The following is a 23,702-nucleotide window of genomic DNA, read 5'->3' as shown; positions in this document are numbered from 1 at the left end:
TGTAATGATCTTTTGCCAGTCCACTCAATGTAGCTACATAAAAAGTACCAATGAAGCATATAATTGAAATTAAAATACTTCATTTTTCCTCTAAAAAAGACAAAAACTTCCCTAAGCAAAAACTCAAACTGGACATATTTTTTAAAAAAGGGTTTTTCCACACTTTTCATAGGCAGAGAAGGATATTCCAGATAACTCTATCGTGGGTGCTTTTTCATTCCAACATTTTTGAATTTAGAAGTGGAAATAGGGAACCCTACTGCCTCAGTCAGACTGCAAATTTATGACAACAACAGCACTTGATCTCATTTGCAACACATGTAGGAGGCCTAGGTTCAGAATTTAAGCAAAAACAAGATTATAAATACACTTAGATATATGGGAGCCAGTTTCATTTGAAAAAAGCAACTGCTGGCAGTTTATCTCCAGAAAAGGGACCAGTTTAATTTTTAAGAGCAACTATTGACACTTTATTTCTATGTAACTTATTATTTCGCTGCAGCCAGGTATTTTACAGTAAGTTATATCTGTAAATCGCTGTCTGAAGCACAGATGGACACAGAATACAGAAACATCAGCTTCATCATTAATTGAACAGCAACTTTGCCATTGTCTAGTAATTATAGCCCCCTTTTTACAAACAGGTATTTCCCATATTGTGAATTATACACTACACATACGTTAACCACCTGAATAGTTAATTGATTAAAATTCATGGCATGAAGTTAAGCAGCCACAGTTATAGCAGTCACAGTCTCAGGTTGAATTTAAGTACCTGTTAAGAACTGAGGCTTTATTCAGCATTTAAATTGCCTCTGTGGAGAGGAGAGAAGAATCAAAGTGTGGAAAAGAAGAGAAAATGAAGGAGAAATAGTTCAGGCTTTTTCCACTTGCCAGCCTGGGTGTCCTTTCTGGTCAATTATGCAATTTAGAGGAAGCAGTATGGTGGGAAAGAACCCACAAGGTGTTGGAAAAGACCAGACTCAAAGGAAAAGTCTTACTTGGTTAAATAAAAATGCCCTAAATGAAGAAGACAGAGAAATATTGCCCTTGTTACCAGCCTAACTAAACATCCTAGTTTTCCTCTAATAAAATAGTTCTTCTCATTGACATGCAGAGTTTAATTTTTATGGTGAAGTCACATGGTACTGTAATTCTTTCACCTTCCTTAGCTTTTATTAATAATTATGGATATTCTACTAGCCACATGTATATATGAATGATGTTTCAGCAACTTGGTGTATTTTATGGTGCCCTGACCCTCTGAGCATTATAAAAGAGAGCAGCATTGAACAGGATCAGTTCTACTTTTGCAGTCATGACACATACACATTCTTTATTTCAGCTGCAATGACATGCTTATTTCTACTTTCAAAATCTTATTATTAAATTATTAATATCTTATTAAATTATTTCAAAATCTTCACACACTAGTAAGAAGTAAATGAAATTCTAGGATAGTCACTCTACAAAGTTTTTTTTAACACAGCTTCAAAACAATAACATTTATGTACTTTTTATTGTATCAAATAATTAGTTCATGGGAATTGGAATAGACTAAACATGAGACTATCCCATTTCGAATGGCTCTTGCTATTTCCTCCTGGACTAAACATTTAAGTCAGTGTCAATCAAATGAATGCCCACTTTAAAATTGCTTTTGGATATGGCTTCACTGAATTGCATTTGATTTCCACCTCCCTCCCCCCATCCCAAATTCATCAGGCTATTTTAACATTAAAACTCTTCCCTTCAATCCCATTTGGCAGGCTGGTGATAAACCACTGAGACTATTCAGAGATGTTAGTTGAATTGGTACAATTCAACCAGGACTGTGACCATGCTTGTTAGTATTGTTAAAAGTCTCTGATCAAGGCACAAAAGCTAGAAAAAAAATCACCAATGAATTCTGATGGTGGGGATTAAAATGAACATTTATTTGGGGCAGAGATGGCCAGGATCTCAGAAATATGTTTTGCAAAACTAAGCAAAGGGAACAGAAAGCTTGAGGGGAAAAATAATGCAATTTTTCAGTTGGACAGGCAGATTTTCAGGACATTGGATCAGGCACATCTATTTTATCTATCTCAAAGTGCTTCTTGATGGAAAAGGTCTGCATGTTGTGTTGGTTTATTTTATTACTTTCCAGATTCCCTTTACGGTCAGAACACATGCAATTTTCTGATCAATCATCCAAGCCAAATAAGACCATCATTTTCCATAACAAAAAGGAACTTCCTAGAACAAACTCAAATCCAAATCAGAAATACAGGAACTTCAACTTGCTTTTACTGCCCCAAAATTCATCTATCTGCATTCAGACAGAAGGGCAAGGGGGAATGTTCCTTTCTGCCACTGTTTTATTCTGTCCAAAGCTGGTCAGTGTCTTGAAATATCTGTGCACTGCAAATCATAAATTTCTTTGATAAATTGATACAACACTATCCTGGAATGCTGGATGTTAGTGAGCTTTAAATTGCTGAAGGTTTTTTTGTCCCTAATGCTCAAAGAAAGCGAAGGGATTTTGAGTAACAGTTTGCGAGGCATGTGCTTGTTGAGCAATTACTCCTAGCATGTATAATGCTGAAGAAGATCTCATTTCTCTTGCAGAGCGGCCTCTGTATATCAGCCATCTGCAACTGACTTTAGCCATCAGCCCCTGCAGAAGCATGGTTTCATCTTTCACTGAAGGATTAGCCCATGCCATTCTCATCCACTATAGTCTTGCCTATCTATACACTTAACGCCTTATTTTTAAATGTCTCTTTCCTGATTATAATACACAGATTATAATTCTCAGGGGTGATGGGAAGATGAGGAGATGATCTGTACAAGTACAAGGGGGGCATTCCATCAAATTTTCAATAAGCTCTGAAAGGGACATAACCTCTCTTTGTTGTGGGTGCAGTTGAATCTTTTCTGTTCTCTTCTTTTGCCAGGAAGATATGAGTGGCTGGAGTGTTTGGTTCTATATATAACTGGTTGATGTCAGCTGGATGCCAACCCCTTTGGAGAGGATCAGCCCCCCAGTTTGTCTCAGTGCTAGGTACCATGCAGATCCCAGCACAAGGGTACAAACCATCCAGGACCAGGCAGGTCATCCCCATGCATAACTAACTTCTGAAGCCTCAGCTAAAGGGTTGACATCGCTTTTTATCTGCACAACAAAACAGTAGGGTAAGTGTATTGTTTCCTGAAATGTTTTGACATTGTCTGTCCTACAAACTGTCATATACAAGACATTTATGTAAGCTCTTGATTCTGCAACTTAACAGACGTTTGTATTTTTACTTAGTCAGAAATGCACCTTCTTTAAAGATGACAGAGGAACTCATTTCACTCCTCAGATTCTTTGTTACATTAATAAAATTCAAAATGTAACATTTCTGAAAACATAAACCAAGATGTAAATTAAAATTAGTTTGGAATTTACATCTTGTAGTATAGTGAATAGATGTGAGAAGACCTATACCACTGACACTGATTTTTGCTGAAGGATTTATGTAACCAACTCAAAGTCCATTCCTTTGAATTTTCTATCCATCAAAACATGTTCTAACATCTGTCTGCAAGCAAGAACTGCCAGTGCATTTTGCAGTGCAGTATTTCTCAGTCAGAAACCCCTGACTTCACTGTTCAGCCATTCCCAACAGGCTGCTAGAAATGAAAGTTAGCTGAACTGTGTGCGCTGGCTCAACAATATAAAAATGTGTTGTTTTTTTGCAGCAAGGAAAAGTCATATCAGAAAATCACAATGTTATCAGATTCTGCCCTGGCCAAAGAGAGGAAAGAGCAAGCATCAGCCATTATGGATGAAATACACAGAAATGGTATAGCACTGAACCCAGCTTACTGCATATGCAATGTCCTCTAGCCCTCCCTAATACATTTTTTTAATCATAGAGTTTAACTCTCTTACAGCTTTGTCTCTGGGTGTTTTGCCATAAATAATCTTGTGGGAGTATCATGCTGCCTATGGTAACTAATCCTTTTGTAGTTGCCTCTTTTCATTTGAAAGCTATTTTCAGATGAACAACTGCTGTGGAGGAATGAAGTAATCTAACAGCTGATGTACATTCTGCTAGGATAGCCTTTCAGAACATTATTTGGGGTTAATAACATGACTTCATTCCACATTAAAAGGCTATCATCTAAGAAACATAATGATCTGTACCCTCTTGGTTTGTTGCATTTTTATTTGCTCTGTTTCACTCTGCTTTTTTATATAAATGATAAAAACATTTTAAACAAATGCTCACATCTCCATTCCTCTCAAATCTTGTCTTTGTAACTAACAAATTTACTAGCATTTGTCACTCTCTCTAACGCATAACCACCAGTTAATGTTATCTGACAGAATTTTTACTTCTCTGTACTTGCATTGATGAAAATGCAGGCATTTTTTGGAAAGTTGTTTGATTTTCTAAAACAGGTTATTGAAGGTATGCTTCTAGCATGGCACCTTAAGAAGCAATTAACTCCATTGGAAATACAAATCTGCTTGGCTTTCATTAGGCATGCGCTGGATGCTTTTGGAGAACCTTCCAATCCTGCGCATGAAGCCTTTTTTACCATTTACATAAAAGATCAATTTTCTATAATTGATAAGCACTCCACAAGCCTCACTGCAACCACAGGGAACTGCATGAATATTTAGAATTTATTAAAGTTATACCACTTCCATGGGATTAAATATTGAACATGGAATTCCAGTTTTGAAAATCTTTTGTGGGCTTTTGTTTCAAAGAACTTTTGGGTGGTTTCTGCACTCACTTGATAACCATTGTGATTTCATGAAGAGTAGGGTGAAAGACTTGAGAATTTTTAGAACAAGAAGCTACAAATTTGCCTGGTCCTACTCCTTCTGATACTTCCAGAGGTTTTTTTTCCTGAATTTTTTGTTCCTAAACAAATACCTCTTTACTGTTTCAATTCTCCACTGAACATGCCCTCAAATCTGAAAGCCAGTCTGTCCTTCCAGATTTCATTACAACCCTGGGGTTTTTTTGTATTGTAAACCCAAGCACTACATGCGCCTGAAATAGCCTGTAAGCTCTTCAGGGCAAAAGGAAAAAAAAGTCTTTCATATGTTTGTTTGGAACCAGGCATTTCACATGGTAAATGTTGCTACTATTCATAGCAATACTAATAAATGTAGCATACAGACCTTGAAATCATCGGCATATTTGGATAATCTGTGCTGATGCTTAACATTTGCCTCACATAATCTTCCCCTTTATTATTTACGTATTATCAGATTTGCTGTCAAGATTCATACTCATAGTTATGACAGCTTATCCTGCAAGAGATGCTGTGATATGTGGCCACTGAAGGCAATTCTAACTCTTAGTAAAATTCTATTTTTGCCTCTTCTTCGGGTGCTAGAGGTATTTATATGTTAACAGAAAATGAAAGTCCATGAAATGGGTGTGATAAGAGACTGAAATTTATAACTGTACAAGCTCAGTGAAGCCAGATAGAAACGAGAAGGATAACCAAAGCTGTGGTGACACAAAATATAAGCCAGTTCTCTGGGACCAGATCTGAACAAGCCTTGGAAAAAACATGGAGAAATACCACATTTAATTGGTTAGATTCAGCTTAACTAATTTTTGATATTTTGTTTTGCCCCGAATTGTTAATTCATTGAGCTTAATTTGAGACCTAGAAAGTGAACTGCTGTCTCTCTGGGCTTGGAATCACTGTTCCTAATGACAATTCTGAAACTGGTATTTACATCAAAACTAAATGTACAGTTCCAGCCAGACTCACAGCCCTTTGAAACTCTCCACTGCTAACACAGGTACACAATAACAGAAGGCTCTGGTACAACATTACGCAAACCCTAGCACCTTTGAATGGGGTAAGCATGCCTGCTCCACTTTTATTTCAGACTCTTTTTATTATAATGCTTTCGGGTAAACAGTGACTCTCCACTTCCTTGTTAAAATATAATCACAGCAGGAACAGCTGTTGGTAGACTCCAAAACCAGCCAAGTTTTCTGCCACTGTCAGAGATCACCAATCTCTGGGCAAGACTGGTGAAGACTGGAAGTCCACCTCTGCTGTTGGCTTGTGGGACATGACTTTGTCTCATTTTTTAGAGAAAATGGACACACCATAATATGCTGCAGGAATAGACATCAACTGTAACTTTCTTACAGCTCAAAGAGAAACTGCATGAGTAAATCAGTGGGTGCATTTAGTGACCTCCTCAAGCCCTTGGTTTGTCGCTGGCAGACTTGGACTAATCAGAACATTTCTAAAAATGCTTGGTAAAGAAAACCTTGGATGTATATAAATATGTATGTTTAAGAAAGCCCTTGGAGTTCATCACTTAAATCCCACACCCAGTTCTATATTATTTCTTAAATGCAATCTTCAGTATCTACATGATTAACTGTCTTTCTTGATAGAGTTAAAAGATCTTATTTCTGATACTACAACAAGCATACTAATATTTGTCATTTATCATTAAAGTTTCCAGTCCAGATTAAGGTATTTAGAAAGATAAAGTAAAGGATTAGTAAAGTAAAGTAAAGGTAAACTGAAGGATTAAAGGAATATTAGGTAGTGTATGCAGGAGGGACTATATAAATCATATTCAAATGCAATCTGCTGTGCTTTGAAGCACAGGACAAGAAGAACTTGTTAGAAGCAAATTAAAGAAATTAAGCTAAAAGATTAATATTAGGATTAAACTGTGAATTAAACTTTCAATATTATTTTTCAGTGTCCATCTATGACATTAATGTTCTCTTTCTATCATTCCCTAAATGTCCTCCTTCTCTCATTCTCCATCACCTTATCTGCACTGACAGTGAAACTATCCCTAGACACATCATAAAGCTAGACAGATGATTAGATTTTAGTTGGCAAGGAATTCAAATGAACTTTACACTTATGATTTTGGGATGCTGCCTGGATACACAAGAGTACACAACTGTGGGTTACAAAGTAGCTTGGAGCCTTCAGTTAACATTAACAAGAACAATATGTATGTAAGGGAACAGCAAGGCCCAAAATAGATAAGACCCAGAGTGTCCCAGAAGAATCCCGAGTGCTGTAGACAGAGCTCTGCAATTGCCTTGGCTCCCCAGTCTCTGAGGATGTGCACGCTCCCCATTCTGTGTACAAACAACAAAAGCTTTTCTATGTGTAAATGTTGTTGAATTGTGGGGTGAATTTCTTACTTCTTGTTAATATAAAACCATCCAGCAGTCTCTACTCCAGCAGTCATTTTGAGAAATGATAAAATCAAAATATGACTTGAGGTCTGAATTTTAGGCCATGGGCCAACAACCAGTTATCTCCATGTCAGAGCCAAAATCCCATCACTATCAGCCACTGATAGAGATACACTGGGCAAGCTGAGCCATTTTCTCCCATGTTAGGAACTCTCTGTTCTCTTAAATAACATGAGGTTGTTAGGATTCTTTGCACACACTATTTTTAAAGCAGAAGTGCACAATTCATCTCATGATCCAGTTAACTTGCTCTTCTTCCACTGAAATCCACTGCAAGCATTCAGCTGAAATTGGTACGGACAGAAATGGATCAACAAAGGATACACTCCAGGGCCCATCTACTTGTTTGATTTACTAGGTGGAAAACTCTTGTCCATCCAGCTTCAGCTAAATATTTAATATATCTGTCTCCATTAAGTTTTCTTAAATGTCAGCACATCACATTGTTTTTCCAACATAAAGTTACTAGGAGACACATGCCATTTACTAAAAACAAAACCCTTCATATGTAATATTGACTGTGGCATTAGGTACCTTCTGCAGCTAATTAATTTGTAATGTTAATTTTAAACTGGGCCTCCTGTCTGCTTACTCTGATAGCAGGATACGTATTATGTATAATTTGTCCTCAATTCATTTTAATGTATTAAAATACATGTCAGAAAAGTTCAGAATTTTAAATCCTGGAGACCATAGGAATATGTGAAGCATACAATGTCCTATTATTGTTATATTTCTTAAATTCTGCAATGCTCTAAGCAAAAACAAATAAATAGAAAATAGTTGCTTCAGTGTTTAGGTTTCTGTGTTCTAAGGTTTAAGTTTTATCTCTAGGTTGAGGACATTCAGTGACAGTTCAGTCACTAAGCAATAGCTCGCTCAGTGCCACCAGCATCCCAGCTTCCAGAAAACCACCATGAAGATGCCAATAGGAATTCTGACATCCAGAATTCTTTGTTTTCAATCCTGATTGATCTCCCCTTACCTTGCTTATGCATTCTCCTTTTCAGATTCCACAGGACGTTAATAAAGACATAGAAATTTTCCCCAAGTAGTGAATTAAGAAATATGCATCCAGTACTTGTTTCCTCTTAGAGAGAATAAAACCCAAAAGGTCCTAAATGAATCAATTCCTAGAAGCACATCATAATGATTTGTTGATTCTCATTTTCCACACCTTGAGCTTTATTTTTAAAGTCAGTCTAAAAATAGCATTTAATAGAAACTGGTAGGTGTTATCTCTTATCTATCCAATGCAGGACACAGAAAGTTAACTGAAAGTTTAATGTGGGAACCTGGGATCAGAAGGAATTTTGTTCCCAGTTTTAGCAGAAGCCAGTTTTTACTAGCCTGCTATTAATATTGTGTGTAGGACACTATAGACCTGATCTTGATAACAACTGATTTGGAGCTTGAGGTGTTTATCTTTAAAAATACAGGTTTGTGGTGCTCAATAATCTCCTCCAAAATTTGGGAAGAAGGCTTTATTTCACTAACACCATGTGACGCTGTGTTATGTGTTAACTAAATATGCATGAACAAGTTGCTGGATTTCAGGTGCAGAGCATGGAATATCAGAAATTTGAGACAAACAGAGGTTTGTACTTACCCATTGCATTGCAGTCTCACCCACCCTGAACCTTGGAAAAAAGGTCAGCACGCCCAGAGATATCATGGTGGAGGAATTGTCAACACTCAGCAACAGAGGGGCCAGGCTCTTCAAGCGACGCCAGCGGAGATCTGACAAATACACATATGAAAATTATCATTATGTGGCAAACAAGCCAAGAAATGTGAGTATTTTCTAATGACTTCTTAATGATTCTACTTCGGGTTCCTTTGGTGCACATGATACACATTGTGTATGATTTACTTGCAGTTTCAGGAAAAAGAAAAGCAAATCTTAGAATGAGGCTAAGAAGAAGTGAGTCAATTGTATTTTATTAAATGAGATCCTATAGACAAAAAAAAAATTACATTTCTTTTTATATGGTATAGATATTTTCAACATCTTTGATCAGTTGCTCAACAGACGTTATATTACACTGGGATAAAATGAGATCCACTTTGAACTTTGATAAATCTGCCTTTTTACAATAAATCTGCACAAAAGAAATCCTGTTTAAAAAAACTTGAATAACTCCACAGACCACCCAAGGCTATCACTAAACAGTATCATTTAAAAACCCATCTATGAATACTGTCCCCTCATTTCTCCCTCTATTGAATAATAGAAGCTAGACAGAAAAATTCTGAGCACATTATCAATCTTGTCAGAATTCTGTATGCAATCACATGATTTTGCTACAGTCTGACAGATCCATTTCCCTCTAGTCCACTTTTTCTCTCCAAAACCACAGTCAGTATGTGTCAGTATGACATTCCAAAACATGAAAAAACGATGCCTCTGGCTCCTGTTCCCTCCCCTAAATGTCTATTTAGCACCGCTGGTGGTGTCTGCATCATCTTTAGGGTTCTGTCTGCCAAAGTTAATCTTTCTAACATACTTCAGGATGACTAGAAAACATTCTGCCTTGATCTTTTTTTGTTGTTACTTCAAGTTTAAACAAGTATTATTTGTTTGCTTTCCTATTCAAGAAACTCTTACTCTAAACCAATCTATATTTAAATAGCTTTTAGCCTATGTGTCATGGCTAAAATAAGATGCTGACTTCTTATGAGACTCTAATTCTATATTTATGCAACAATGATTAAGCCTTCAGATGTTTCCTTAGAACCGATATCCCAATAGGAGGGTGGAAAATAACACCATATCATGAATCTCCAGAAAGTGATCTGCACTGAGGTTGTTATTTCTACTACAAATAAAGGAAAAGACAATCCCAAACAATAGCAGTTCAACAAATGCAGCGAATTTTCAACTGATAGGGGAAGAGACGCTTTGAAGTATCAATGCTTTGAAACTCAAAGGGATCAAACTTGCCAGATTTCTTGACCCTTTAGGTAGCATGGGTCCTCTGTTGGGTACAGAACAGCTTCTAGCATCTAGTGACCAAAAAAATGCTCATTTTTGGTTACTTAGACAATGCAAGTGTGAAGGGAATACTCTACCAAACAGCAGCACAGTGTGCTTTAGCACTGTGCATGCTGGAAATTAGATCTGGGCTGTAAATCGGAGCACTGGTGCAGCCTCCCCAGAGAATGCCATGCCTCAGGTGCTATTTCTTTGTGTCCAAACACAGCGTGGAGAGCCCATCCAGAGTGTCAGAATGGACGGCCTCAGCGTGGAAGGAATCCCCCAGCATGCCCCAATGACACCTCCCAACACACCTGACCCCCGCAGCCCTCCACACCCTGACAACATTGCCCCAGGTAATACGGGAGTCTGCAGACACTGAATACATTCAGTCTCATTGCACAGCAAAGAAATGACCATTTTTAAGGCAGTATCTTCAAGAAGAAGATAATGGACTAATACTAGAAATAGACACATTTGAGTCAGGTAACTAATCAGAACTTCTCCAAGAAATGTAAAGTGATACTCTTAGCTGCTTGTGTTCATTTTTAAGAGATCTGATACAACTTTTGTACTACTTCTCTCTAAACTGAAAACATATCTTAATATCAAGAGAGACTGCTCCTTCATATACAGGTCTTAAAAACACTGAGAAAGAGATCCTCTGATTTAAAACCACATGAATACATTGATTTTTCTTTGTTAAACCATTGTTTCCAACATGTAACACCCTGCTCAACAGTCAGCAAACTATCCATTGTAGTTTAATTATCCATAAATATAAATCTGAAGCCACTAAATTTTGCTAGAATCCTTTAGAGAGGAGTAAGTTTGAAAGGAATTTGTGTCTGGCTGCATAAACTGTTCTTTTTTAAATCCTTAACTGTGAGGGTACTGTTGGCTTTATTTAAAGGAGTGAGTTACAAGAAGGCCTTATTTTGTATTCTTTAAAGACTAGAAAAAGCTAATTTGTTTTAATTTATTTATTCAGTGATATAGCCCTTCTTCCTGTTTATGAATTATCCATGAGCAGACCGTGGTTTTTACAAATTCATTCTTTGTTCAGAATTGCTCAATGCATGTTTTGTGCAGACCTTTTCCAGTCCATGTAAACTAGGTCAGTCCTGCTCTGCTGGTGTCTGCTGAGGCTCTGTGCATCCTTTGGCCAAACACAATGCAAACAGAGGTAATTTCCATTGCTAAGACATGATAGAAATCTCCAAGCCTTTCTTTAGGCAAAAAAGGTCTGGTCAGAGTAGACACTAAGCCACAGGGAGGTTTAAGCATATAGAATGAAATAGCATTCATTTAAAGACCTAGATGTAGATATGCTTGTGGAAATTTTCACTCAAAGAGGTAGAATTATATTACTTTTAATCAGCAATCTATTTTTAAAATATTTTTGTTAATTTAGCCAAAGGACTATGTACTATCTGCTTTCAAACAAATGCTTACAATTGAAACAAACTTATAAAAAAAACCCAAAATAAACTCAGCCTCAGAAGAAGTTGGAATACTTTGGAGGAGTTATCTGCCTAAAAGGCTACAAATTTACCCTGCCAGATTTCTGTTTCTGTGTAGCAGTGGCCTGGTGACTTGAACCAACTGTTAATTTTAACTCACTGAGAAATTCTGCTGTGTTAGTTTCTGCTTGCACAGGACAGTGACAAGGAAGCAGAAAATACAAAGAATCACTATAATCATTTTACCTTGATCACATTGCAGGATATTCTGGACCACTGAAAGAAATTCCTCCTGAAAAGTTCAACACTACTGCTGTGCCAAAGTATTACCAGTCTCCCTGGATAGAAGCCATTAGGGATGATCCAGAACTGCTGGAAGCTTTATATCCTAAACTTTTCACACCTGAAGCAAAGCCGGAACTGCCTGACTACAGGAGCTTTAACAGGTAATCCTGAATGAACACTGAATTTTACTGATCAGAGGAAAATTACTATGAAATAAAATGTTACCACCAGCTTTAAAAACCCTACCACCTGTGTTTGCAAGTGTATGCATAAACATGAACACAAACATTGATTACAAGTGGCAAACAAGAGCATTAAGGAGCAAATTAGTCTATCTCTAAAGTATGGGCCCAAATTCAAACTGTAGACCTAGGAACAGAAGATAAATTGCTAAAAATAGTGAAAGAAAGTATCCAAATACAGTGCCCAGAGAAGTCATGGATGCCCATTGCTGGAGGTGTTCAAGGTCAGGCTGCACAGAGCTCTGAGCAACCTGCTCTAGTGAAAGACCTCCATGCCCATGACAGGGGGGTTGGAACTAAATAATCTTTGAGGGTACTTCCAACCCAAACCACTCCATGAGTCTATGATTCTGTAATTCAGTGTACCAATAAATGGGAAATATAAGCTTCAAATTTTTTTTCAGGATGCCTATTGTTGACTTCAGTAAGTATGGTATTGTCAGATCTCTCAGTCAGAGCTTTGTTTCTAAGTTATGTAGTGCAAAGTACTCTTTTTCTGTTTATTTTTTAAATACAACTCACATGGCTTTGTTTTAGGCAATGAATGGTGGTGCAATGAACTTTATCCCACAACCAATCCCTCACACTAAATAGCAAGAAGATTTCCTCTTTTATTTCAGTGTAACATTTTTTATATATTTGACAACCTTCAGCAACAAATTAACAGATTAAACATTGTTTTACTTACATAGTAACTAGTGTATCATGGCTTTCAGTAAAACTTCTAGATATATGGACAACACTGGGTTTTTAATGCTTTAAAGCAAATTCTTACTCATGTCTTTTGCTTTCTTTCATTCCATTTACACTATTTTTATTTACTGAAGTACTGGACAACCCTGCTGAGTTCCAGACAGCTGAGCCAAACCCAAACCCCTCCTCAAAAGGCCAGACAGCAATCTATTGAAAAACAAAATTGTTCATGGCAAAACAAACTTAGAGAAATATACCACAAACATAACTTATGTTCCTGATGTTGACGTGGGCCTCAACTATGAGTGCAAGGACTAAAACATTACACAATTTAACATCAAAATTGGCACTGCAGACACTGCATTAGTTCTGATTTCCTAGCAGCAATATACGTTGCCATGTTAATAACTGAGTCTGTGGTACACTCTTCTCAGCAGACAAAATAGCAAACACAAGTCAGAGATGTGCCACAGCTGCCAACATCAGAACAGTAACAGCACAGTTTATGTACTGTGCTTATTGTAACCTAAAAAAAAAAAAAATAAAAAAAAATAGAGCCCAAGAAAATGCTGAAGATACAAAAGCATGGAGACAGAATTAGTTCTCCCTCTCACAAGAGGTGCTAGTCATTATTGTGAAGGACAGCATCAGTCAGGGCACAGAGACTCCATTAACAGGGATATCTGTCTTGAGACAGTGTCTGATGGCTTCTTTGTGGATTTAAAGGCTGTCTTTGTGGCGCTGTGTTCTGCTAGCTGCCCTCCTCACAACACTATTTGAATTTCTTTCTATGTGGAGTATCTCTGTGTATGATGTGGCAGAACTATGGCTCACCAAAGTCTGAATTTCTTGAACATATGTGCATTCTTATAAGGGAAAAGTCAATACTCTTCCTTGTAACTGCCATAAAAACCTAAAATCTGGCATATAAATCCAAATCCAGACTGTGAAACTGGTAAAATTCAACCCAAAAAATATATAAACATAGTCCACAACTACTCTCCTTCTCATGGAAAAAACCTGATATCCAGTAAAAAAGGATGCCTGGTAGCCCTAGAAAAGCTGTGACATGTTATAGTCAGACATATGTTTTCTAGCAGATTCAAAAAGAAATTGAGAATTTGAAAAATTAAAATTCAAGATACTCATCTCTTGGAGAGGATTTTACAGCCATGACTTAGATGTCTACACTCCTAAAAATGCACAGGAGAGTGTTCGATGATGGGATTTAAAAGAGCACACTGCCATGCCAAGCTATCCAACAAAAGAAGACTACCTGGACTCTTGTGCCTAGATCCTACTAAGTCACCCTGTGCATCTAGGTCACAGCATCCTTGGCTTGCTTAATTGCAGTCTTGGAGAGAAAGCAAATGATACTGTATTAAACAATTTAAGTGTGACATAATAGCACCATTTTGTTATCAGTGAGGGTATCTATCTAGGCTTTCCATCCTGCCTCATCATCCAGTAAAGTGCCGTTGTGTTTGCTCTCCTGCAAAGCGCTGCTACAGTCACCATTAGTCAGGAGCGGGTGTGGTTAACAGCAAGTGTGAGCCATAGGATTCCCAAGGGAAATGGGCCTGGGATCCCTCCCGGTTCATTCGCTGGCGTCTGTAGAAATGGCACTCAGACTTAACAAATAATTTCAGGCTCCTTTCAGCTTTCCTTGTTACACAACAAACTGGAAAAGCAGCACAACCTGAGCAGGTAGGGAGGTCTGATATATTGGAACTGGAGCACACATTCACAGCTAAAAGTGTCTTCAGCACTAAACAGCATCCAGATTGTTTTCCCCACTATCCAGCAGTGAAGAGGGGACTGTGGACCCTGCAGCAGTGCAGTTTTTATAACACAAAGGAATTTTTAAAAACAAATAAGGAATTCATAGAGGTATTTTTTTGAGTTTAGTATTCATTTTAAGCTGCAGGGACCTGGCAGGTCACTGGAGGAAGAGCTGTGGAAGCAAATGTCAGGAGGGTTTGTGCAGCGAGGCAAGGCTGTCTGTGAGTCAGGCAGCGGTGCTCTGACAGCACAGCACTGGGCAGAGGGGAGTGGGGCTCAGAGGGGCTCTGACCAGACTGTGCACACCAGGCTACTCCTTCTCTTCCTCAGAGATAAAACGGATCTGTGCTAGCAGAGAAAAGCAGCAGAACAGACTATGCCATCTGGCTTCTCTTGGAGATTCATTCCTATTAGGATTGAAAAAGCATTTACTAGTGAAAAAATTTCTTGTCTCTTTTACCAGTGTGGAAGCACCAAGTAATAAATCTGTGGGAAGGCAGCATGAATCTGCATTTGCTAAGGAGTTTATAATATTACTTAAATAAGTACTTTTATTCCATTTGCTTTCTTGGAGCTGGATAAAATGTCAAAGGTAGGATTATGAGTAACATACAAAGCACCACATCTTACTCACATAGGACAAGCAAGTCAGACTAGTTCAGCCTCTCCTACCAGATAAATTCTGCTTTCTCAATTCCCAAAGACTACTCTTTCAAAAGCACTGCAAGAATTCAGTCCATCTGGACTGGGCTCTGTTTTCGTTGATTCATGGATTCTGAAGTCTATTATAAAATGCTAAGATCCAGAGTCCCACAGGGATTTTGGGTGCTAACTTAAAGTGATGTGAGATGAGTGGGAGCTGGGTGCTTAGGCAGTGAAGCTCCCATGAAGCTCCAAGCATTTTGCAGGGTCAAATTCTTTGCTCCTATGTCCCATTTTTTCACAGAATTAATGATAAACAAAATGTTCTATGAAGGATGATCCCATTTTAAAATGTGAAACACATAATTTTTGTGATTATGTAACCAAAGGTGCTAATCTAATGCAGTTAAAACATTTCTTCAGACTTTCCCAGATCATTAGCTAAAAGCAGTCTCCTATGTTGAGACAATATAATATTGAAAAAGAAAGACTAAGGGTAAAAAAATGAAAAATAAATACTATTAAAATGACATGTAAAAATAAACATGTACCTGCTATTATTAAATCAAGCATCTACTTTTTAGGAATATGCAAAGTGAATATTAAACAATCTGTTACACTTCCTGCTATTTCCTATGGCTCTGAACCAGCATTTCCACCCTTATGAGCAATGACTGCTGGAATTTTTTAGGCATGAGATTTAGGCTTCTATACAATGAATCAGAGCTCAAGTAGCACAGCTGATGTGTGTGCAACAGAGGTCATTACAACACCATGTTGTCAGACAACTTATTGTTCACAATAATATATTTACTGCTGCTGTAAAGGAAAATCAACATCTCTTAGCCAATTACTGTACTCTCCTTTCTGTCAATCATCATGTGCCCTTGCCTATAAGGCAGGAATGCACAGTTCTCTGAGGTCAGACTTTGTATAGCAACTACAGGAGGGTATTTTGCTACAAAAGATACTTGAATTCCAAAGAAAGCCCTCCTGTTTCTGTTACATATAGGAATATGCTCTATTTAAAACACATAAATACTACAAAGAGGATGTTTCAGACAACAGAATTGTTTTTCAAATTATACAACTATTATAATTCTGTTTATTTTGATTATCCCTTTAATATACACATCAATGATAATTAAACATAACAACAATGTGAGAATGTGTATCGTAATTAGGGCAGCAATTAAAACAATATTTATTATCCGGTGAGATGTAGATCACTACATTCACTCTGTGCCAATTACCAAGCAATTATTTTTAATCGGTATCATCCAGATCCATGTTGACATTGTGACCTAGAAGACAGCTCCACAAGAAAATCTTGATACCACAGGCTCGATACCACCTTTGGATAAACAATTCCCTTTGACCTCAAAAGAGTTTAATGCCTGGACTGGCTGCTGCAACATCTTGTCTCACCATAATTTGAGACACATTTTTAAAGCTTAATCTAAAGCAGTGCTCTTCTCTCAGTGAGGGTGCATGCCCAAAGCTTTTTTTATATCTCCAAGGATTGATGCTTTGGAGTTAACACCATCCCCTTCAACAAATGCTACTCGTACCAAAATGCAGTGAATCATCCATGTAATGAGAGAGCAGCACCACTTCTTTCATGACATGGATTCAATTTTTTTGAACTAATCTCTTCTTTTTGTGTATGTGTACTTCATTCTTAGCACAAAACTTAAGGGTTTTATCCTGATGAAAATCCTAGACAGACCTTCAAATGATTTATTTTAGTTTCTGTTGGCATTAATTTCTCCAGGATTCTGCTGTAATACCTGGAGCCACTGGAAATATATTCCATCGGATCTGTTGTTTTGTACCACACACCAAATATAACAAGGCTGGTGAAATTCCATTTCAACAAAAATTAATTTTCCCATACTATAACATGTCTGGTTTTTGCAGAAACCAGGTGATCTTGTGGAGTTTGAAAATCTGACACTCTTCACTGGCTAGAATACATCCCAGCAAAGCTATGCAACTGATCAAAATGCAGAGCACATACCATAGTCTGTTTGTTTGTCCAAAGGAGGCTGGAAGAAGTGACAGGAAAACTCATGGATTTTTTTTTCAGTCTGAAACCTGTATATACAGAAGATCAGGGGTGGAATTTGGAAATACTGTTGTTTTAAAGTATTTGCAAATGCATGTAACAGTCAACTCCAGCTTAGTATTCCTTATCTTTCAGTTTCTCAGGCTTACTGCCTGGGGGAAAATCTACATTTAAATAACATGAAAAATACTGGCTGAACAGTGTTTCAAGGTTTAGTTACATAAACATTTTCTTCAGAAACAAAGCTGGCTATCAAGTCCTCACCCATTCCCTCCTTTCCAGAACTTGTTGTCTTTGGCTGTTCCTTTCTGCTTCACTCATTAAGCTCCACTCCTCTTCACTTGTATTGCTACAATTGTTTGAGCATACTGATATAAACTAGATTGCTGAAATAATTTGGATTTTGAAGTGCTTCTCTGTTTTGAAGGGTCTTTGTTTAACCCAGATCACACAAGTGACCCAAGTTTATAGCACAACCCACATACATTCTAACTGGTACAACAATATGGTGCTGAAACACAGTGCAGTGGGTGGAACAAGCAGCTGAGGAGAGGAGAAAATGGGGTGAGAAGTTTCTGAACTAATTACTTGCTAGAGAGAATGTGTTGAGCTACAGTTTCAGACTTATCAACTTATCACCAACAAAATAAGTTTAGTAACTGTGACTCACCAATTACATGGTTTTCTTGTAACTTCTTTTTCTCTTGGCTTTTCCATCCATTTGAATTTTTTAAAAGGCTGCAAGCTTTATCTAAGGGGAAATGAATCAGATCTTAAAGAGAATTCCCCAGAAAAACAAACAGAATGCTTTTGTTTCCAAAGCTTGAAAATGTAAACAAGAAACTAGAACTAAAATCTGTTCTTTTCAGCTTCTGGAATGGAAAGAAAATAAGTATTTTTAAGATCACATTTAACTTTTATTTCTCTGATATCTACAGGGTTGCCACTCCCTTTGGTGGTTTTGAGAGAGCATCAAAGCTGGTTAAATTCAAGGTACCCGATTATAATATGCTGATGCTAAATGATCCCAGATTCATGATCCTTGCAAACCCTCTTGCTGCCAGAAGATCCTTCAACAGGACTCCCAAAGGATGGACATCCGAGAATATTCCTGTAGTGTTCATTCAGCCTGCGGAATCCAACACTGTTCCAGAAACAGAGGACCTGTGAGAGAGGTTGCATTCTACATGGTACAAAATGCTCAAAGCTGCACATCCGTGTTTTTTTGGTCCAAATATTACTAAAGGCTACTGACTAAATTTTTCATTGGAAGCTGGAGTATACTTAATAATTTGGGATGAAGTGTCTCTTTTCTGGCACCCAGTTTCATCTGTAAACACAAACTAAATAAAGTAACTTGGAAAATATGACAGTGATGTTTTCATTTTGTGTTTACATGTTCTTTTACTTTCTGAAACATTTGCATGTAATTTAAGAGCAGGTGTACCAAGAAAAAAGAAGTGACAGTACTCTAAAGGGACTTGAAAGGTACGATAATTTAGGGAAAACAACCAAACTCTGCACTCAATGCACCCCAAGTCCTGCCTGCTCAAGATAAGCTCTGAAAAATCAACCTTCTTCCCAAACCCTGCCTTTGGCCCAAGGTAAGAATTGTGTCACTACTTCAGTGACAGCAAGTTCAGGCCATTTTCGTCCTTTCTGACTCTTCCTCAGCTGTTATGATGCACATCAGTGCCTGTGTCACCTGGTTTTGTTTACAAAAAACTCAGTGAATTTGGCAATGACAAGGATTACGTACGGGGATGAAAAAGTACAGAGGTATTTCCTGGATGTCTAGAATGTTTGTGTTATTCACAACTAAAAAGCCCAGCAATGACTGGTTATGTCAGACATACAAAAATAGTATCACCAAGCTCTGGTACCACAAATGTTTTTTCTTACTAAAAGGAAATTTCATAGACCTTTCCCCCTACATCTATACTGGTACTTAAAAGCATGAGAGAGTCCTTGCTCTTATGGACTGACAAGCTCTGATATTTTATAGGTATCAGTATACATGTTTTTCAAATGTCATTTCAAGGCAGGTAGTTGGCAAAGGAAATTTTGCCATCCATTTTCTGTCATTTACTTTCTCACACAATTTTCACAAATAAATGTACAGATCCCGAACAAATTTAGGAAATAAAGAAATAAATTTTTAAAAAATTACCTCATTGACTGAGAATGCTTTCCTAGCAAGGGATTCGTTTGGGGATCTTAACTGTGCACACTGTACAACCATTAAATGGACAATAACAAAATATGAATTCTTCAAGGTTAAAGATGCAAGACTAAAGAAAAAAGCTATGGTGAAGTGTAATGCAAACAAGTTCTGGAGGAATTTGCATTTTATGAGTATTCCTAAGGCTGTTTGAAGAGAAATATGAGAAAACTGGTGCATAGCACATACACAGTGAGGACTGTGAAGAGGGGAGGCATCATTTTTACTGTATTCTCTGTAAAAACAACCTATTCATACAGAGCATGCCACCTTGCTTCTTACACAGCACACATAATGGCAACTTTAATTCCCTATTTATCCGTGGATCCACTGGAGCAGAACGGGCTCAGGAGACTTCAGAAGTTTGAGAGGCGCTTTGCTTGCTATAGACACGTTTAGCCGATGGTCCAAACAAAAGCAACCCGCGACAGTCCTTACGTTCTCTCTGACACTTCCCAAAGGAGCAGTGGCACCGCCAAACCAGGAGCTCTGATTCCCCTCTCAGCTCAGTCGTTAGCTGCAGCGTAAGAGCCCTGTGCCTCCTGCTCCCAGCTCTGCCACCAGAGAGCCGCAAGCACGCCAGCCCATCGCACGGGCTGGAGCGCTGCAGCCGCACCGTTCAACCTTCCCGTACCGAGGGGCTTGTGCCAAACCACCTGCTGGGAAGAGGCCACGCTAAACTCCTGAGTCGTGCCCAGGAAGGGTTTGGGAGAGTGCTAATTGGCAGAGGGAGGGCTATGCAATGTGCTAAGCATTCAACAGCACGCAGGAGCCAGTGCCAGTGTCCAGGAATGTTCCTTGGCTGCATCAGCCTGGATGGAGCCTCATTGTGCAAGTCCCACTGCAATAAACAAATCCCTCTGCCAAAATCCAACTCGTTTGCCTCAAAGGAACATCTCTTGGTAAGACTGGGAATTCAGAAGTCCACTGCTACCTTCACTGGGTTTTAGGACCTGCATTTATTTTTTCAGACTGTAATATTGCACTTGAAATGGACCCTAGAACTAAAGGAAAGCTGAAGGGGGGCTCCTAAAGGCTTATTTTAGTGGTAACAAATACAGCTGCAAGGACAGATTGAATGGGAAAACACACAAGTAAGTTTTACACAAACAGAAACATGGACAAGTTCATAAATATTTCAGGAGATGTGCATTTAACATCATGTACATTTTATCAAAAGACACTGCTATTTGCTTTGAAAAGAGAAAGTCACTAAAGGTATGGTGAGAAGTCAGAAGTATGGTGAGAATAAATATATAATAAAAATGCCTAAAAGTCTTAGTTCAAAAAGGTTTTTTTGGTCTCATTTTTGTTTACATTAAGGTACCTATTGCAGCACTTTAAAGGGAACTCAAAAATTCATTTAAATATTTTCACTAAAAATGTGTTGAATTGAGAAAATAGCTTTGCTATTTTGCAGTCTATACAAAATTCCCTGTGATCATAGTATGTAAAAAATTAAAGATGCACGCTTCCAAATAGCTCCATGACTATAAGGGATTTTTAAAATATGAACTTTAAACCTTTTTTGACATGAAAAATCAGGGTTCATGGCCTGCACTGTCTGCTCTGGAGAGAAAAAAAATTAATCGCTCCCTTCTTAGAAGTCTCAAATATGTCAGCATGTTTTGGCTGCTTTCCCTCCTGCATTACCCATATAACTGACAATTGTGGAAATAAATTATTATTCTATTGTCTCAAAGTATCCCTGTGTTTAAATTAATTTAATACACATTGTCTCAATCAGAAGCAGAAAAAACACACTGGAGACAGAATTCTATTCCCAGTGAAATCAAACAAAGGTTTTGGCACTGCCCTCTGTGCAGACAGAACTTCTACATGGTATTTATTTCATCTCAACATGTATTTGTAATCAGAATTTATACTATGTGTTCAGCATCACAATGGATGTTTTGGATTACAGAGCTGGGCCTATATAGGTAGTTTGTTTTGCATTTTTACATATGGGGAAGTGTTAACAACCATATCATGCCTTAGAAATACTTTGGGAAGCCAAATGGAAATGCAGGGGAAAATGAGCCCATATCTATTTAGGTATCTTTAAAATTATTTTCAAACCAGACATGAATAATCTGCACTCTACCTCAGCTCCTAGATGGCCTTACTAACCAGCAAAAAATATTCTGGGCAGCACCTAAACCAAGATAAAACAGACTTCCTGAAATACATTAAGACTGTGGAGCATAAACCCACATATATATTAGATTAGAATTTTTCATTGTGAGGCCCATAAATTATAAGCAGACAAGACAGAAATACCAGAAGATCCCTATAAGGCTGACAAGTCACATAGCACTGTCTCCTTCATTATTCCCAGAGGCTACATGCTGTTCAAAACCAAATAAAAAGTGATCCAAATGATTTATAAATAGTATGTTTGCCACAGAGCTGTTATGTAACTGGGTGTTAGAATATAGATTATAAGATACTTACGAATTGCTGTCAGAATACTGATACAGTTTAAGAAACAAAAAATTGCATATAATACTCTTAATAAAAGGAAATAAAGAAGCCACTGAAAGGGTGAAATCCTTTCTAGGAAAGAATGCATTATTTAAAACAGCCTTCAGACTAAGTGTTCAGAGCAAGGAAAAACTACTACTACAGAGCTCTAACCCTTCTCTCTCTCCCAAAAAAAAAAAAAAAAAAAAAAAAAAAAAAAAAAAAGTTATCATGGTTTAAGAGTACAATAGAGGACACTCAAAAGACAAAAAGACAAATAAAACTATACTGCAAGGACACAGTAATTAAACTATCTCAACACAAATAAAGGAAGCTATGACAGAGGTCTCCACAAATGGTATGGAAAAGATGATGAGGGAAACAGGGAAACATAACACAGGAACAAACTGACTCTTAATAAAATGGTAAGGAACCAACTTTAAAATTAACGGAATAAATATTATTTCAAAAATGCCTGATTGTGGAACCTGGTGCTCTAAGATTCTATGGGTCAAAAACTATTAATAACTTCAAAATAGAATAAACAACTTAATAGTGGTAACTATGCCTATTATGGATAATGGCTACTATGGGATCTGCACCTGGAACATAGGAAGTGTGTAAGAATGATCGCCCCACATCTACCCCATTTTTTTCTATAAATATCTTTTACTGGGCACTGTCAAACATCTGGAAAAGAAGGATTTGTCAGTCCTATGAAGTACTTTCTGTCCCCCAAAGCCATGTATTAAAGTACCATGTCAATTCTAGCACAGGCCGTTTGTACAATGTTCATTAATTTAAATCAAAATATCCATTAGGTGAGCAGTGAGAGCAAAGTCAATTCCCACATGGAAATGGGGACATTTAAATGCAAGCGAGAATCAGAGGGAGCCAAGGCTAACTTAAACATCCCACACAGCATATGGACACTGCAGGGAACACAAAAACCTGACCTCAGCTACACCTTTGGCAAGAGTCCTGATCCTATAGAGAGAGCTCAGGTTAGGACACAACACACAAAACTTGTTCCTCAGTTTTCCCTTTAATAAAATAGAAATTCTAATGCAAGCTGTATAAACCTTTACTTTTATTATAGTATATTTGGGAGTTGGGGTTTTGGTTTTTTGGTTTTTTTTCTTTTCTGTTTTTTTTTGTTAGTTTGTTTTTTGTTTTGTTTTTGTTTGTTTTGGTTTGGGGTTTTTGCTGTTGTTTTGGTTTTTTTTTTGTTTGTTTTTCATGTTGAAGAATGAATTTCATTGTAAAAATAAAGAAAGTAAAAAATAGCCTTACATGAGTACACACATAATATTCCTGGCTATGGTGTAAAATGAATGTAAGAAACATTTCAAGTAGAATAATGTTCTACTTTCATTTTACTTGAAATACTGGATTTCATTCTACAATGGGCAGGCTTTAAATAATAAAAGTATCAACAAATTAGTATTTGATGTTCTTCAAATAAAGACGTAACTTTAGCTATTAAAAAGTCCAAATAACTTCTCTTACTGTTATTTTTGGACAAAACTTTAAACTAAATTCAGGATGAATTCACAATCCTTTTGTTTTCAAATGGAAATTGGATTTCCTGAGAACAGACTATTCATCCAAAATACCTG

General features: G+C 37.4%; 2 protein-coding genes across 2 annotated transcripts in view; one reads left to right on the top strand and one right to left on the bottom strand.

Annotated features, from left to right (window-relative positions):
- Positions 1-8,959, bottom strand: part of SEC24D (SEC24 homolog D, COPII component) — a 157,071-nt gene extending 148,112 nt beyond the window's left edge. The window contains exon 1 of the mRNA XM_021554979.3: positions 8,857-8,959. The gene's annotated coding sequence lies outside the window, so the exon portion shown is untranslated. The remainder of the gene's footprint in view (positions 1-8,856) is intronic.
- MYOZ2 (myozenin 2) lies at positions 3,527-18,767 on the top strand. Its single transcript, XM_021554983.2, has 5 exons — positions 3,527-3,830; positions 8,871-9,040; positions 10,451-10,580; positions 11,950-12,133; positions 18,338-18,767. The coding sequence occupies exons 1-5, from the start codon at positions 3,755-3,757 to the stop codon at positions 18,567-18,569; spliced, it is 792 nt and encodes a 263-aa protein (XP_021410658.1). The 5' UTR covers positions 3,527-3,754; the 3' UTR covers positions 18,570-18,767.
- The last annotated feature ends 4,935 nt before the right edge of the window (positions 18,768-23,702 follow it).

Source organism: Lonchura striata, chromosome 4, assembly GCF_046129695.1.
Source record: "Lonchura striata isolate bLonStr1 chromosome 4, bLonStr1.mat, whole genome shotgun sequence".
In the NCBI taxonomy this organism is placed as follows: Eukaryota; Metazoa; Chordata; class Aves; order Passeriformes; family Estrildidae; genus Lonchura; species Lonchura striata.
This window is presented reverse-complemented; position numbering and strand designations above follow the sequence as displayed.

Excerpts from the sequence above, each read along its gene's own strand:
- MYOZ2 (XM_021554983.2), top strand. The coding sequence starts at position 3,755 with ATGTTATCAGATTCTGCCCTGGCCAAAGAGAGGAAAGAGCAAGCATCA. Across the intron at positions 3,831-8,870 it reads GGATGAAATACACAGAAATG|TCTCACCCACCCTGAACCTT; the intron begins GTATAGCACTGA and ends ATTGCATTGCAG. Across the intron at positions 10,581-11,949 it reads CCCTGACAACATTGCCCCAG|GATATTCTGGACCACTGAAA; the intron begins GTAATACGGGAG and ends ATCACATTGCAG.